Here is a 17494-nt window from a genome sequence, read left to right as displayed (position 1 = left end):
TAAATGAAATGGTCTAGGTGTTCACTGATGGGCACATAATAAGCACAATGCATAACTCTTTTGTTCATTGAATTTTAGTCTAGCGAGTATAATTTTTGAAAATTTATTGTATTAAATCGGGATATATGTAATGCTTATTTTTTATATTTATTATTCATCTCTTTTTCTTGTTACTTTATTTAGAAATACAAATACAAATACCATTTTATATTTCATTTTTCATCAATTACTTTTTATTCTCCCTGCGTATCAAGTATATACAAGCCAGATGGCTGATTTGACGATTGTGAAAAAGATGGCTGAATTGATAATTATTGAGATAATGAGAAATTTCATGACTTATAAATTAGTGGTAGATCAAACCAATTATTGATAAAATATTAGCATATTGATGCACTTTCCAATGCGCAGGGAAAATGAATTATGATCGGTGCATGCTTTCTATTCAAAGGTATCACAGAAGACAATGTCGTTTCACAGACTCTACATAACAAAGAGAACATAAAACTGAGCCAAAACACAAATAATCAAGTCTTGGCTCATTCTTCAGCATTGCCACAAGACAGACACCAGTAAAATGTATAGTACGCAACAATCTTTTGAAACCATACAAAACCCTAATGTAATTGAACAGCAATGCTTCTCTGTATGAAAAAGAATGTGGAAAAAGAATGATAATCATAATTAGAAAATTGAAAAACAAGATCTTACAACGACCTATTTACAGTTAATAATAAGGTTAAATGCATAAACTGAAAAGCACCACAAAAAGGTGGCTTCTAACCCCCACTTCAGAGACTGGATTTAGATTCCTTTAGGCTTGACCTTGCCATCTGTGAAACAAAAGAACCAGACACATTCACAAGCATGGTTAGTGCCAGATGAGTCTGAGAGAAGTATGCCCTCCTTTGCTAATATTGATATACCTAACGGTAATATTATCCAAACAACCTTGTCTTTATCATGTTTGATTTGTTACCAGAAAAATGAATATCACACAAAATTTCAAAAAAGTGAAAATTTTCATGGATTTGGTTGGACTGGGCTGAGCCCAAGATGGATTAAAATGCATAGATTGGCCCAAATGTTAGACTTGAGCTAAGCTAAAGCTCACTATGTTGGCTCAAGTATTCCTATCAACATTCTCCTTGTAAAAGATCTAAGGAATTTACTATTTAAAGATTAAAGGACGAAAAATAATTTCCAGTAACCTTGAGAGAAGAAATCTTGCAAGAGGACCCAGATTGCTATTTGAATGAAGTTCTTTGTTCTGTTGTTTCCTCCTGGCATCAACTTCTGCAGTTGCATTTTGGGATTCTTCAGGAGCTGACTTGGCCTTGGTGAATAATTGAGCTGCGAGCCCCTGCAGATCCTTCAATGAAGATTCCTTCGAACTGATCAACATTTTATCATGGGGAGACCAGGTTAGCTCGTATAATTTACATGAAAAATAAAAAAAACATTTATGTTTCTCTATTAGCATGCAAAATAAATTTTGCTTGGAATAGAACGCAAACCTGGCCAATCTCTGAAGCAACGTTTTGACCAGAGCATCACATGATCCAGACTTTATGTGCTCCATGTGTATGAGTGAATTGATTATTTCTTGTACAGTAGACCCTTCTGGATCATTGGCAAAGGCCTGCATAATCAACGTCCAAAAAAATGTATCAAATATTCTAACTGATTAAAATCCATTCAAACTACAAGCAAATAGAGGACATAAAAACTTGAAGGCCGGAGAACCCTAAAAGCACTAAAAATCGAGGGTACTTGGATAGAAGAACAAAGGTCACTGCTAAAACAGAGCACAAAGGCAGAGATTTGATTCCACTGCTCTCTCTCTCTCTCTCTCTCTCTATATATATATATATATATATATAGAAACCAGAAAAAAGATCCCACAAGACTATCAACCTTTTTACGTTTAGAAAAGAGCAGCTACTCAACTTAAAGCCCAACATTTAAAAGGTAAAAGAGTGACACTTTCAAGGGGCTAGTGTCCCTCCCAGGTGAAATCCTTCAACATTCTTTCATAACCCCCCTCCCTCCAAAAAAAAAAAAAAGGGCCCACTACCTGAACCCTTCATCAATTATTCAATCCCATGCCATAGTTTTTTCTCTCATCAACTACTCTTCGACAACCCCACTAGTGGCAGAGGTTGTCATGCCTCCTTTTCAATCCCCTTTCTGCCATGCTTTCCCTTTTCTGCAATAAGTCCTTCAGCTTGTAACAGCACTTGGGCCAGCAGGCCCATTATAATTCCATAATAGGACTGAAAAGACATGCTTCCCAAGACTCTAGCCAAGTTAGCAGGTTTTTGCAGGGAACTTGCTGCATTGTTCTAGGGCCAAGACTCTGCTAAGTTCCTCGTGAGTATATTATGAGGTTTTCTAATAGAAACACAACAGGAGAAGAAACTGTTTTAAAATAGTTAATCATGTGCAGCATTGTAAAAATTATCCATATGTCATGCTTCTACAGGAGAACCAGATAGAAAAATCTTTTCTTAAAAAAAGCACTTTCGTAGCCAATTTTTATCTTTTATTTGAAGGAGCAACTATATGTGCATGTGTGTGACATCATTATGAAATCTTCGCATTTATTCTCTGAACAGTCTATCATACCTTGGCCTTATTATTAGAAATATGCAATACTGATTGGAAAATAATCCAAGTTCAGGCTAGAACTATGGTATATGAAACAATTTAGGAACTTGCATTATTTACTAAATTCTGAGAAGCTTGGACATGAACATGCACACAGGGCAGGAACAGTAGTACAGCCAAAACTATTTGGCGAAATCTAATACTTAAGAAAGTTTCACATTTGACGTGGATATGTCTTTGTTTTGAACGTGCCCATACTTGATGGATCTGCTATATATCATAACCTGATATAGGACAAGAGTTATAACATAATACAGGATCTACCGGACTGCTTAAAAATAGTCACCTCTTTTAAAGAAGGAATAAGTAAAACAGATAATGCCACAGAGGATGACAATATTCTGACGTTGTCTTGATCATCATCAGTATGGCGCAGTCTTGAAATTCCCTGTTGTGGACCATTGTTTACACGAGATGATCTGAAAACAAAATTGAGAATATAAATGACCCCTTCATCATAGAAAACCTCCAGCGTTATGATGATGAATGTACCTTGAGAAATCAGAGCTGCTTGTCACTTGGTTTCTTCTGCTTTCCTGCAAATCATTGCCAGTCTTTCCCTGTGCAACTCTCTCTCGAGTATTTCCTTTTCTTGGCCTTAGGATAGCAGCCTTTGCCTAGGAAAACAAAAAGGTGCTGTCAAAGACAATTTTTCTCTGTCCAAGCAATAAAATTGCTCATAGGTAATCAAGAGAGTGCAAATTTTCGGGATGTAAAATTAAAGTATCAACAAATATGTAACTAGAGAAAAGTACCAAAATTGAACCTGTCAAATGTACGAGTAAGTTGGCAAATATGTAACACAGTAGAATGATAAAATCTAATTTGGCTTTTTGCTAAATAAATTCCAAATACCAATCAATCAATATTCAATCCCTCACAGAGAAAAAGGAAGGGGTGAAAGATGTTCTTTATTTTCCAGCATCATGCTTTCATGCTAAAGTAACAAACACATCTGTAATTAACATCTTGTACAAAAAAGAACCTCTGCGAGATTTGAGACACTATCTTCAAGTGAGGCATTTGCAGTTCTCTCATTAAGTCCCGGCCTGGACCTCACTGTCTGTGAAGAGTCATAATCATCATGCTGACCACGGACAACAATAGTTCCACTGGAAGAATTATCTTCAAAAGAAGCATGCCTACTGCTAGACTGCATATTATAAAAAGCCTCCATTAGGCAAGTGCATGGAACAACAATAAGAACTAACTAATTCCTTATTATAGCAATTCTGCCTGGAGAATACCAGGGAGCTTTGGTCACGAAGGAGTGATGATTGTGATCCTTTCGGAGACCGAATAACAACAGTTCCTGATCCAGTCCCAGACAATTCATCCTGGAAATTGACCAAATTTATTCGGCTAAATGGATTTCCATCTTACTTCATAATTGACACTATTTTTTCATACATTGGACCAGGTCAAATTTTACTTCAGCTATTTTATTTGTTAAATGTCTTCTAAATTGGTGGTAATATCGAATGAACATAAGAAATTTCACATGCTATAATTCAAACTATTTAGAAGTTCAGCCATTCAAATTTCGGAGTTTAGCATAGATCATTAAATTCAGCCTATAAGACACCACGAAAAGACCCCCAATATTCCCAATATTGATGCTTACTTTAACAACAAAGAGCTGATTAAGCCAACTTATTTGTCAAAGACAAACAAATATAAACAAATATACTTAGTAGAAAAGTCAGTTACATCTTCAAGGGAAGGTTCTGGTGATTCATTAAGAGCACTTCTATAGGAAGATGCCCCAAGATATTCTCTCTCTGTTGCCTTATTTTGGTCAAGTTGATATTGGGAAATATCTGTTTTCTTATCTCTATATTGAGGTGGTCGTGCAACACTGCGAAAAGTTCCAGTGCCCTCTGATCCTCTGATGCTGAAGTCCCATCCAGAATTCTTCACAGTTTTACCCTGACCACTGTCAATCAGAAATTTTCCATTAGAAAAATCAGTTTATGATATGAAAACAACGAGGAACATTAAGAACCTACCTGGAAATGGATTGAGTGGCTTCTTCTCTTAAATCTCTTGCCACTTTCATCGTATCAGATGGCTCCCCTACACCTCTTGGACCATTTCTAGGTGTCCCCTCTTCTGTTATTTGATACTTGGGACGCTCCCTATCGAGCCAAAAGGCAGGATGTCAACTACAAGCTAGGGATTTGGTCCCCAAAAAAAAAAAAAAAAAAGCCTACAGCCTAGGGAGTATCAATGTTAAATTTTCTTGCTGCAGAAAACGGTAATGCAACGTTTCAGTAGATAATCTACATTTAATTCAAGATACCATAGTGTAAGAAGAAATAGTAAGATAATAGAAAAAAATAATCACAAAGCAACCTAGACAGAATAAGATGAAACAAAATATAGCAAGATTTCAGCAGTGATTCGCACCTTATTCTTTCCAAAAGCTTTGGACTCTTTCTAGCAGTTCGAATAAAACGATGTTTGAGAAGTTCCTTGGCACTTGGCCTCTGAAATGAAATTCAAAAGAAGAAAACTTACGAAAGAGAAAGAGAAACACTTGCTTAGCCTGTTTCACTTCCAGTTTAACCGCGGGAGTAAAAACAGTTATATTTGAGATGCAAACTTTGAATATTCATGCTCAGATCTTTCTATTTGTTTCTTTTAGCACATCTTTTCCCCCAAAAAAAAAAAATCCTTAAAGAGCATAGTAAATACAATCATATTAAAAGAAATTTCTGGCTGCGGTGTCAATAAGTTGGCAAAAGTAATTTTAATAAAAAATGCAAGCCATTAAGTGAAAGCTTATGAATGGTTTTATCATAATCTCCAACACCTCAAATGATAACCCGCTGGAATTGAAGTTCTGACAAATCATAAACTCAACATAACTTGAACTAAAACTTAAATTTTATCATGGGATGGGAGCAAGGCAACTTAGTTGTAAAGGCCTTGATATTGTAATAAGGACCACTTCAACTCAAAAACTAATTGGTAAAGTTAAAGGCAAAGAATATTTTTAATATCAAACAAAAGTGAGCATAATAATTTCATATAAGTACTTTATTAGCTTTTCTCGCTCGTTTTGGAGTCTACAACTAATCTTTTATCAGTATCACTGTCTGAGAGCTTCACTTAATTTAATCTACTATGTGTTCAGCAACATCAACGCAAGCCTTGTCCCACTAAGTGATGTCAATTACATGGATTGCATGTCACTGGGCTCTATAAGCAATTAACTGTTAAAAGATCATATTGTGTGCTCAATTAAAAAATCAATTATGCTAAGTACGCAATGAAAATATCATACTAAGTGCTCAATAGGGGGAAAAAGAAAAAAGAAATTGAATCAGCAGTAAGAGTGGGAATGGCATAGACCCTTGCCTCAGCTGGAAGCTTTTTTAAACACAATGAAACAAATTCTTTAATGGGACGAGAAAAATGCTCATCTAGCTGCACAAAAGAATGGTAATTGTCAACTCTTTCAAACTAGAAAAATATTTCTGTACATCGAACTTCATATGAACCAGTTTGACATTAAATAACACAACCTGTGGTGGGTTCTCACGGGGGATGATGAAAAGCACTCTCATGGGATGAAGGTCACTGAGTGGAGGCTCCCCTTTTGCCATCTCAATTGTTGTGATCCCCAGAGACCAGATATCTGCCTGCACAAACAGAATATATATATATATATATATATATATTAATGATCTCTAAGGTCTAACAAGAATACAAAAGAAAGAACTGACTCAAACAGAGAAGTTAACAAATGACTTGAATAGTTATGAAATAACCTTCTCATTATATCCTTCTGCAGTCTGAATAACCTCTGGTGCCATCCAGAATGGTGTTCCTACAAATGTCTGTTGTCAAAATAATTAGCATATCCAGCACGAGATGAAAAATACTAACTTGTATTTTACAACTCAAAGAGAATTAATTAAATTATATTTAAAAAATCATTGAATGAAATAATAATAGTAAAGGAGGTGTACTATAGTAGGGATCTAAAAAAGGACAAAAACAACAAAAGCAAACTGAAATTCACTGTCCAAATCAAATTAGATCATGCAGCTCTTTTTCATTTATTTCACTTTTGAAGTCTACAGAAACAGTCTAATTAAAAGAAGAAAGAGAATTTTGTTCTAGAGAAGAAGTTGATAGGAGTAGCAAGTTATAAAAGAATTATTGTCAGTTTGAATAAAAACTTAAAGAAAAATGAAACATAGGGTTAACAGCCAATCCATATCCAATTGATCAAGGGTCTACCCTTAATGAAATGTGTTCACCTTTCTCCTTGATATGGTCCTAGTTAGCTGAGCAGAAACGCCAAAATCTGCAACCTGCGACAGTCACAGATTGACTTAGAAAATCATATCTAAATACATGCAAGTCCACTCTCAAGTTATTTTATATGATTTTTTTGAAACCTTTGTCAGAAGAACAGATAACTATATCCTCGTTGGGAATAAGACATACCTTCACATCACCATTCTCAGACAATAAAATGTTTGCTGCTGCAGAATTGATAAGCAGATATTATCAACTACAAAATTAAAGAACAAAAAGGTCCAAGACTACATATAGCAAGTCGAAAGAGGAGCACTTTTAAAGCACAACATAGGGGAATGGAATAGGGGATGCTACCTTTGATGTCCCTGTGAATTTTTCCTTCAGCGTGCAAATAATCAACAGCATGCAACAAGTCACGTAAAATGCAAGCAATTGACACTTCATCAAGGGGTTGGCCTGATTGAAGCTACAGAAGCAAAATTACCATTAGATCCAACAAAAACTACAACAAAGACTATCTGTCATACTACTAAATCAGAGATTACCATTAGCAAATGTACAAAATGATAAATAGAGTAGAAAATACATAAATAAGACTTTATTTATGATAATGATACAAAGATTGAAACATATAAGGTCAATATCAACGACAGAGAAAATAAATCTAACAAAATCCATCTACAGATCATGCAGCCAATGAATCTGAAGAAGGTCATGGACCAAAGCGAATAGCCATGGCATTGGGAAAGGAACCATACCTAAAACTAACATCAATGCTTCATTTGTTTGCATTGAAATATGCTACATCATAATCCGTATCTATGCATATTTTGAATGCATAAACACACCAATTACATTGTCACTCGCCAGAGAAGAATTAGGAAACGGTTCAAAAGATAGCATAACAACTTTATCAAGATAGTAGATCCAGAATTTTGAGAAACATTAACATCATTTTCCATGTGTTCAACATACAGTAGTAACTAGCAAGTCAACAGAAGTAACCTACTAGGTCTGCTACAGAGCCTCCAGCCATGTACTCCATTATTATAAAAAGTTTAGTTTGATGGAGATAGGAGCCATAATACTCAGTGATATATGGACAACGACATTGTGATAGAACAGCAATTTCCTGACAAAAGCAAATTAGATTTTAACAATCATCAGCCTACAGCAGATGGATGTACAAATAATTTATAAGATCATACCGTCTGAATGTCATCAATCTCATCCTCCCTGCAGCAGAAAAGGCGAAGAAAAAGCAGGCGATGAAGCAGCTCACAAAGCAAGTAATGCATAAAAGTTCTAGGTGCAATGTGGCAATCAAATGAAATAGATAAATTCTTCTTCTTCTTCTTTTTTTAATCAGAAATAGATAAATTCTTCCATAGCATCATTCCCAATTTAGTTGCTTTCCATAGAAATAGATAAGTTTCTCCGCAGCATTATACCCAATTTAAATGATTTCCATAAATGATGATGATGGGTAGTGGTAGAAAGAGGTGAGAAGAGAAGAGAAGAGAAGAGAGAGACAGAGAGACAGAGAGAGAACGAGAGAGATAGCTGAATGGTGCACTGAATATTACTCACAAAACATAGCTTCTGATTACAAGTCACCTTCTTTATCTAGTTTCTGATTACACGTTAAATACAAATTAAACATCAGATGACCACTTTATTTTCGCTGCATTATCTTCCTAGCATCATGCAATGTGTAAATTGAGCCAAAGATAAGGAGAAAGTATTATACTTACGATTCATCCAAATCAATCACTTTGATAGCAACCTGTTTGTTGAGCTCCTTGTCAAACCTGAAAATTAGGAAGCACAACATATAACTGGCCCAGTTTAATATTGTGGCCTATTACTAAAACAATGTTCAGAGAAGACCAAAACGTTATTTAAAACTGGTCCGCTTTATTTCATTTATGAAGTAAAATGACGACGCAGGAAGCCTTTGGGAGTTCCACCGAATCTCCTTTTTCAATCTCTTGAAAAATTCACAAACTTGACAAGTCATATGCTTTTCTTCCATCACATTAATGCCTCGATAAAATAATCAAACAGCAATTTATATAATCACAGATTATAAAGTAGACGTTAATTTGAAAAGGAAAAGAATTACCAATTATCATGAATCATAAATATACCATCTTTTTATATCCAGCAAAAATCAGCCAACTAAATAGAACTGCTATCTGCCATGCAGCCTATGCACATATGTAAGAATTGCCAGCTCAAATAACCAGGACAAGTATGCCAATATCTCCCAAAAAGGAAGCTCTCTCGGAAATTGGACATGAATTAGTTAAGAATACGGTGATATACTTAATCATAAATTGTATGCACACCTGACCATGCATCTACGTCATGGCATATCACTTTAATTTCTAAATTTCCAACAAAAGCAGATCTTTTAATTGATACGGAAGTGCAGCAATGTCTTTGGAGTTTGGTCTCTGAAAGAAACTTTAGGAAAAGAGATCCAATAGAATGACACACTTGAAATATATAAGTTATTTCAAAGATTCACAATATTTATCTGAGACGACAATCAAACACTTGATGATTAAAAATTCAAAATAATTTGTGTTGAAACACTTAATTCTTGACAAAATGCAAAAGTCAAGGCAGTTTAATTTTTACACCTTGATTTGCAAATCTTGAGGATTTGCCTGGCATCCATTTTTGAGTGTTCTATTTTTTGTTGGAGAAACAATTCAAGTTATTATATATAAAATATGGTTAGGAAGTTCAACATTGTATTTTCCTCAATAACAGCATTCAGACAAAGCTTTCCTTTCTTACAATATTCAGTAACGGCCCTTTATTCTTGATTGCATCGAGTTACAGATTACAGAAGTTGGGCGTTATTATATGCTATGGAACAAATAAACATTTGGAAAAAAGTCTATCTGATATTAACAGGATCTAGCTCGCATAATTGCACCCCAAGAAGCATCTTAAACAATCAAGAAAAACCCATTGATTTGATTAAACAAAAGCCATTTAGAAGAACTATGGACTCAATGGGAGAACATGAAGCCGCATCTTACATTTACAATATATTAGTCCAACAGTAAACGCTTACGCTTTATAGACATCACCAAATGAACCTTGTCCAATAAGCTCCAAGGAAGTAAATCTTGATCCTGCTGCCTCAGCTAGACCCGCTGCATCAGCCATTCTCACAAGCAACTTCTTAAAACCTTATACGGTCGCTACATATACAACTAAAACACCAAACACAAGAACTGAGATGCACAGATTATCCAAATATCTCCACGTCCCCACACTGCTCAAATCCCACAATCCAGATCAAACCAAATGCCCATATAACCAGAAATGGGAATGCACACAATTTAAATGTAGACTTCGAATACACACATTCTGGAACAGCAATTGTCAATACAAATTGTCAGCATTCAAGTAACTCATTACATGATTATGCAAAAGAAAAGCATTGCATTCCAATTCTGCCATAACTAAAGTTTATTATTGTTTCGGAGGGGAGATTATAAAATGTAGTGAAGCTCTTGGACAAAAAGCAAAGCAATGAGCTTGGAAACGTTTCCTGAGTATTGTTAGGTGGGAGGTGGGATGGTAAAGTGACCACCCAACAGAATTGAATGCGCGATGACACTTAATATCCACTGGCGAAAACGAAATGAATGCGAAATAACAACACACGCACATATATGTATGTGTGCGTATCGGGTTTGTGAGCTTTCGGCAGTGCCGTAAACATTCATCATATTCGTATATTTTGCGGAACGAGATTGGGCAATCAGGATTCCAACTCACCCATGAATGCGACTCTGAGCAAGGAGGGAACTTTGCCATTTTGTTGTGGGTTTAAGCCAATGATCTATCGTCAATTATATAGATTTTATAGACTACGTCTATGTCACTCCTCCTTCTACGTTGCCACAGTTGAAGCCTCCTAAAAAAAACAGAGACTTTAGGGAGCTTCAATGGATCGAAACGAACTCTTTCGTTTGCATTGAGGTTAGAGGGCCCCTCATGCTTTGTAATACGGACGACATTATTGGTTCGAAATACAACGGAACATTATCCGGGCCGGATTCTATCCGGAATTGTGAAGGCTGCCAAGTTTTTTTCTTTTCTTTTTTTTTTGGTTAAACCCGCCTATGCCAAATTTTTATAAATTCTTATAAAAAAAGTTAAAAATTTAATAACAAATTTTTATAGATAAAAATACTTTTCTGTAAATCAAAATAAACTCTTTTACTTCGTATATCATTTACTTTGTATATCATAAAATTACTTTTAAAATTATGGTTTAATTTCCATCTAAACATTCCTAAATATAACTTACTTTTAAGATTATATACATGCGTGGTATAAAATATAAAATTTTATTCAACAATACATTCTCCACGTAGTGCAGTCTTCTTCAATACTTGTGTTTAAGATTTCATTGTTCTATAAATATATGTCGCATTGCAACTTACAGGCTGTCATTTTATCTTCTCAATAGCTCCTTGTCATTAGGTTTTATCTCTTTCATTCAGGTTTCGTTGCTCAGAAAGTTTTATCTCTTTCTTTCACAGAAACATTGAATTCTTAACTCATCTTTAATTTCTCTTACGGCTGTGTTTGGGTGACAACTCAAACCATGGTTTGGGGAATAAATCACCCAAACACCCACTCAAAAATCAAAACTATGGTTTTGGAAAAAGTAAAATTTTTTTGCTTTTGGAGAAAAAAAGAAGAGTGTGAGAGCCTATAGGATATGTATCTTGTTATTTTTTTTATAAACATATTTTTTATAAACATATTTAATCTTATATTTTATAAATATATATACATATTAATTATTTATTAATTATATTATCTTATGTATTATTAATTATGTTAATAAAAAATATATTATTAACAATTTTATTCTTTCAAATTAAAATATATCATAAAATCTATTTTTTCTGTAATTATCATATTAACTTATGTCTTTTTTTTAGTAATTTGTATATATAAAAAGTGCTTCTGATAACAACTATCCAAACACTCTCACTTCTCAAAATCACTTTTTCATAAAATCTATTCTTCCCAAAATCTTTTTTCCAAAATCACTTTTCCAAACCACGGTTTGATTTCATTCAAACACACCACTTCCATCTTAGTTTCAAGCACACAATTTTTAAGTCATTTCTAATTTCTATTCATTTTATTTTAATTTCATTTTGTACTGGTTAACTCCATCCATCCAGATGTTCAAGTAAGCAACACGCAATCAAGTGTCCATAATATTGATTTAAATTTGGTTTAACGTACATTAATTTTGCCGCCTAATTTATTATTGAAGGAAAAATTGCAAATAAAAACTCCTGGATATGTAAAATTGTAATTTATGACCCTGAATTTAGAAAATAACAAATAAGAACCCACTCTCACTTTTACAAATATGAAATGTTGGTGAAATGTTTGAAATGTCTCTCAGTTAAATGGCAAGTTGATTATAAGAAATGACAAGTTCACTTTAGCGAATAACAACTTCAGTAGATCAAATCACAACTTGACAGAGAGTATGTCAAATGCTAAGTTGACTGTGGGAAATGATAAATTCACTTTAGTGAATGACAATTTCAATAGACCAAATCATAATTTGACTGAGAGACATTTAAGACATTTTACCCACATTTCATATTTGTAAAAATAGAACCGAGTCTTTATTTATTATTTTCCAAATTCAGGATCCCAAATCACAATTTTACATGTTGGGAGTCTTTATTTGCAACTTCTCTTTTATTAAAGACGGATCAATTTCATCCCTACCGTCTACTTCCCCGGGAAATCATCTCTCACCTTCATGGATGAAGTGACTGTCGCAAGACCCAAATCTGCCAGCATTCTAACCTCTACGTTACTTCTGCATTCGCAGGCCTCTCCCTCATCACCGTCATTGCCACCATTCTCGTCGTCATTAACGGTCCAGTCGGCAGAATCCTCGGCGGCGCTAGCTTCAACCCCTCCACCATGGCCTGTATTGTTCAACATTCCTTGGCGGCGGTGTATGGGTTCAGTCTCACTCTTAAAATAAGGACGACATGGATAGGGTTTAAAGAGGCAAATTAAAACAGACTCCACCGAAGAATAATAATATTTGAAGAGGCTTGATCCATGGCCTGCAAGATCTTTCGTCTGTGTCTGCCTTGGAAGCTTGAACCGTGTAACACCATAAAAATTGATGGAGAGGACAGGGAGAAGATGCTGAAGGAAGATGGACTGGAGGAGAGAGTGAAAGCAAGAGGAGATGGTGATACTCTCACACACAGTGATTGGAGCAATCTTAACACACTCTGGATGCGCGCCACTGGTAACATATTCTCTATTTCCTTGTCAAATTTGTTTATAACGAGACGGTTATTGTGCAGGTGTACGTTGAAAATAGATGTAACGTTGGGAATTGAGAGTGGTATGAATTTTGGGGAAGAAACTAAACAAGTATGAGGATGGAGAGAAGAGGGAGAAAGTGAAAGAGGCAGTAGAGAAAGTAATGGGTGAAAAAGATGAAGAGAGGGAGATTGAGAGCAAAGAAGTTTGCAGAGAAAGCAAACAAAGCACTGGCAGATCGGATCATCAGGGTCTTGCTATAGTCGAAGCCGTCCCGTCCGGTGGGAGAGATGATGAGTATCCATTGAAATCAAACGGACGTTTGGGAGCGCTAATGCAGGCCTGAAATTCATCCACTTTTAATGTATTGCATCATAAAATACTTCATTCCGATGCACCCTGACCTTAATTTAGTACCGTAGTAAGTAAAGACTAAAACTATTTTGATTTTTAATTTGATTTTAAATATAAATTTTTTTTTATATATTATTGTTTTTATAATAGTTCTTATAGTAGCTACACATATTAAATGTTTCATGAAATGATAGTTTTAGTTAGTAAATTTTATTAATAATGATATTTTAGAATCACTAACTAATTTAATTAATTTTCTTAATCTACTCAAATTAGTCAACTAACTTCTATATTAAAAAAAAATAGTACTACTTCCGATCCTAAATATAAAAGCTAGTTGACTAATTTGAGTAGATTAAGGAAATAAGTTAAGCTAATTATTTGTAATAAATAGGTGTTGTCTTTTTTCAAATATCCTTACTAATCAAGTTTATTAGTTAGAACTATTATTATTAAGTGGACTATCTTGAAAATAAATAAATAAATATGAGAGACAAAGTGGATTGGAGTTTTATAATTAGGATCAAAATAAAAGTCAGACAAGGTCTTATATTAAAGATCAGAGGTAATATTAGTTATACTCCTCCGGTCCTTAATATAGAACCAATTGTTAAGTTAGTTTTTATCCTAAACATAAGACCCATTTCTCATATTTATTAATTTTCTCTAAATTACTCTTATGGATACTCCCTCAATCATAATCAAATAGAAGAGGAATGGGGGTATTAAGAAAAATGATTATGGTGTTTTAGGAAAACGTGTCACATTTCTTATAATTAACTAACTTACCTAACTTCCTTAATCTATAAGGTGTTTGGCAACCTCCAAACCATAGTTTCATAATTACTTTTCCGCAAAACGAGACAAATTCCTCCACATATTTACTTCGTAAACCATAAAAGCACTTCTGAAACCATGGTTTGGTTTCTATCTAAACACTTTCCTAATCACATTAGTTAAATATGTTTTATATTAAGGATAGGAGGAGCAGTATATTTGACTTAATATCGGATACAACTAAAATAATATCATCAGTACACTATTCCCAAATCGTCTCCTGCAATTGTTTTTTTTTTTTTTTGCCCTTTTGAACAAAAATGGGCGATTGAGAGACACAAGGGAGCAGGAATCTGTAATGAGCTGGATTCCTCTTCAATGTCCGCTTATAAATATGGGCCTATCATTTTATGCCCAATAATTTCATTGGGCTAAGTTGCTTGAGTTGGGCCTAAGTTCCTATGTTAAGCCATTTATTTCATGTCTGGGAACGAGTGATTCAGAATGCGGCCAAAAAAAAAAGTGATTCAGATTATTTCTTCTGTGGGTAAATCCATAAAATGCATGTATTTAGTTTTTCTTATTGTTATGCTAAGTTTTAATATGATTATTTGATTCTTATCCCTTTTTTTTTTAATTATTTAACTTAAAAAATACCTTGACCATTCTTCCATTCTTTTATATCTTTTAGCTTACATAAATATTCACTTCTAACTAAATTAATTCACCTCTCACAATTTTTTTTGGTACATTCACGTATGTTTTATTTTTGCTTTTGGATTAAAAAGGCACACGTATCATAATTTTGATCACATGATCATACTAAATAAACAACTAACAAAAAAGTCTTCTTTTGACAATCCCAAAATTTCTGATTAAAAGACGTAGATATTGTATCGTTTGAATCCCCTCATATATAATTCTATTTTGAGAGTTAAAGAAATTAAAGAAAAGCATTAATTTTATTTTAGTTTACTAACATAATGATATGAAAGTAATAATACAGTCAAATGTTCAAGTCTTGTGTATGAGGGGCGAATCTTTTACACCTATTTTTGTTTTAGAGGGTGTTTGGATGAGTCTATAAATACTTTTTAAAAGTATTTTTTCGTAAATCAAGATAAACTCTTCTACATATTTATTTCGTAAACCGTAAAATCATTTTTAAAATCATAGTTTTATTTCTATCCAAATACCTCATTAGCCTGCTCAATCTAACTTAATTAAGACTCAATATAAGTTATGTTTTTCAAACTGGTTAAAATATTTTTTTACAAAAAAAAAAGGCTGAGATTTTTGTTAGAAAACCTATAATAAAATTCAGGGATGTACATGAGAAGTCAAAATTTGGCAAATTGATGGCCAACTTCCAAGAGAAAAACACACAGAATTTGGTTATTTTTGGGTGCAAAAGCTAGCTAGCATCCAGATAGAAATAAACAATAAAAAGATTTTTAAATTTCTAAGACTGGTAATTTGGAGTGGCAAGTTCAGCCACACGTTGAATCCCTAACAGTTTATTTTTGGTTCAACTTTGAAGATCATTTCACATTTTTGGGTTTTGTAAAGTCAAACACCCACTAATTATCCAGCACAGAGAGAAGAAATGACAGATATTCATCACGTTCATGAATTTTCGCCAACACATTAAGAACCATTTTGCTTATTTGGAAAGAACACGTCAGAGAATTTGGGCTGCAAAATCCTGGTCAAAAAACAAAAGGAACATTCGATGTGAACTGTTAGAAAATTTGTGTGTGCGCGTCTAAAATGGAGTTTAAATTCATGGTAACGAAAGTTCAAAATAAAGTTCAAACATGTTCACTGTGTGAAATGTGTGAAACATGTGCATTCATGCTAAACTAACTTTGGTCATCAGTCAACCTTGCTACCGAGACAGCTTCAACTTTCTGTTCTTAGACTTTCGAAATTTCGTTTGTTAGGGGGAAAGACCAACTTTTAGATTTTTAAGAAATACATATTTCCTAGTATATTAATTTGCTAATAAAAATTAGTGCCTCCAATCCTTAATATAAGGACTCGTTTGATTTTTATTTTGGTCCTAATATAATATATCAATCTATTTTATTTCTCTTATTTATCCATCTTTCTTAAGATAGTCCTTATAATAATAGTAATTTTAGCTCATACACTTGATTAGCAAGAATATTTTAAGAAAGACAATACTTATTTATTACAAATAAATAATTTAACTAGTTTTTTTAATTTACTCAAATTAGTCAATTAGTTCTTATATTAAAAACCGGAAATAGTAAAAGATAATAACTTACCGTCAACCTATTTTATCCTTCAAAGGATAAAACAGTGGTCATATATTTTGAGTCATTTTTTTTGTATATAGATATCCTTCTATTGAACGTAATCTTATTTGAGATACTGTCGGATACTAAATTTAAACACCTTTCTTGGTGAAAATTGAAACATTAGTTCATGATATTATAAGAGTCATATTATTAATTGGAAGAATGAGAGTCAGGGTTGAACGTGTTAATTCCATAAAATTTTCTGAAAAATAAAGTGCAAATATTAAATCAAATTTTCGCAAACTTTGAAGTCTCGATTGCATACTCGTGGGAAAAATTGATCGTTTGATTCTTATAATTTTGAAATGGTTGTTCTTAGTATTTGAATCAGCGCAATTCTATTTTGATAATTTTAACTTGATTAAAACCTAATCGTAACTCTGGTAAAAAAATCCATATAATTTGAATTATTTCAAAGTTTAATCCCCAAACCAAGCTCTTATATACTCCTCCGGTCTTTAATATAAGACCCATTTAACTAATTTGATTAGATTAAGGAAGTTAGGTAAGTTAGTTAATTATAAGAAAAGTGACACATTTTTCCTAAAACACCATAATCATCTTTCTTAATACCCCACCTCTCTCTTCTATTTAATATGGTTAAGAGAATATCTATAGGGGTAATTTAGAGAAAATTGATAAATATGAGAAATGGGTCTTATATTTAGGACCAAAACCAATTCAAAAATTGTGTCCTATATTAAGGACCGGAGGAGTATATAATTTTATATTTTAAAAGA

At 33.6% G+C, this 17494-nt stretch overlaps 1 protein-coding gene across 4 annotated transcripts; it reads right to left on the bottom strand.

Moving 5' to 3' along the window:
* Positions 1-502: 502 nt before the first annotated feature.
* On the bottom strand, positions 503-10922 carry LOC114752250 (serine/threonine-protein kinase 24). Of its 4 annotated transcripts, XM_028940974.1 has the most exons (21): positions 10750-10922; positions 10037-10178; positions 8700-8756; positions 8154-8181; positions 7955-8077; positions 7300-7411; positions 7132-7169; positions 6942-6995; positions 6447-6515; positions 6201-6317; positions 6034-6102; positions 5080-5159; positions 4680-4808; positions 4381-4606; positions 3918-4007; positions 3656-3823; positions 3163-3287; positions 2957-3089; positions 1518-1642; positions 1212-1394; positions 503-833 (listed from the first exon to the last, which is right to left on the bottom strand). In XM_028940974.1, exons 2-21 carry the CDS (start codon positions 10129-10131, stop codon positions 815-817), a joined length of 2040 nt encoding a protein of 679 aa, XP_028796807.1. In that variant the 5' UTR covers positions 10132-10178; positions 10750-10922; the 3' UTR covers positions 503-814. The 4 variants fall into 4 exon arrangements, with proteins under 4 accessions (XP_028796807.1, XP_028796808.1, XP_028796809.1 ...); XM_028940975.1 differs by lacking the exon at positions 10750-10922 and having other exon boundaries at positions 7132-7166; positions 10037-10560; XM_028940976.1 differs by lacking the exons at positions 10037-10178; positions 10750-10922 and adding an exon at positions 9297-9732.
* Between the last annotated feature and the right edge of the window lie 6572 nt (positions 10923-17494).

Source organism: Neltuma alba, unplaced genomic scaffold, assembly GCF_004799145.2.
Source record: "Neltuma alba isolate B1F8T4 unplaced genomic scaffold, ASM479914v2 tig00007300_pilon, whole genome shotgun sequence".
NCBI classification, from domain to species: Eukaryota; Viridiplantae; Streptophyta; class Magnoliopsida; order Fabales; family Fabaceae; genus Neltuma; species Neltuma alba.
The sequence above is the reverse complement of the archived record's forward strand: the minus strand, read 5'-3'. Positions and strand labels throughout refer to the sequence as shown.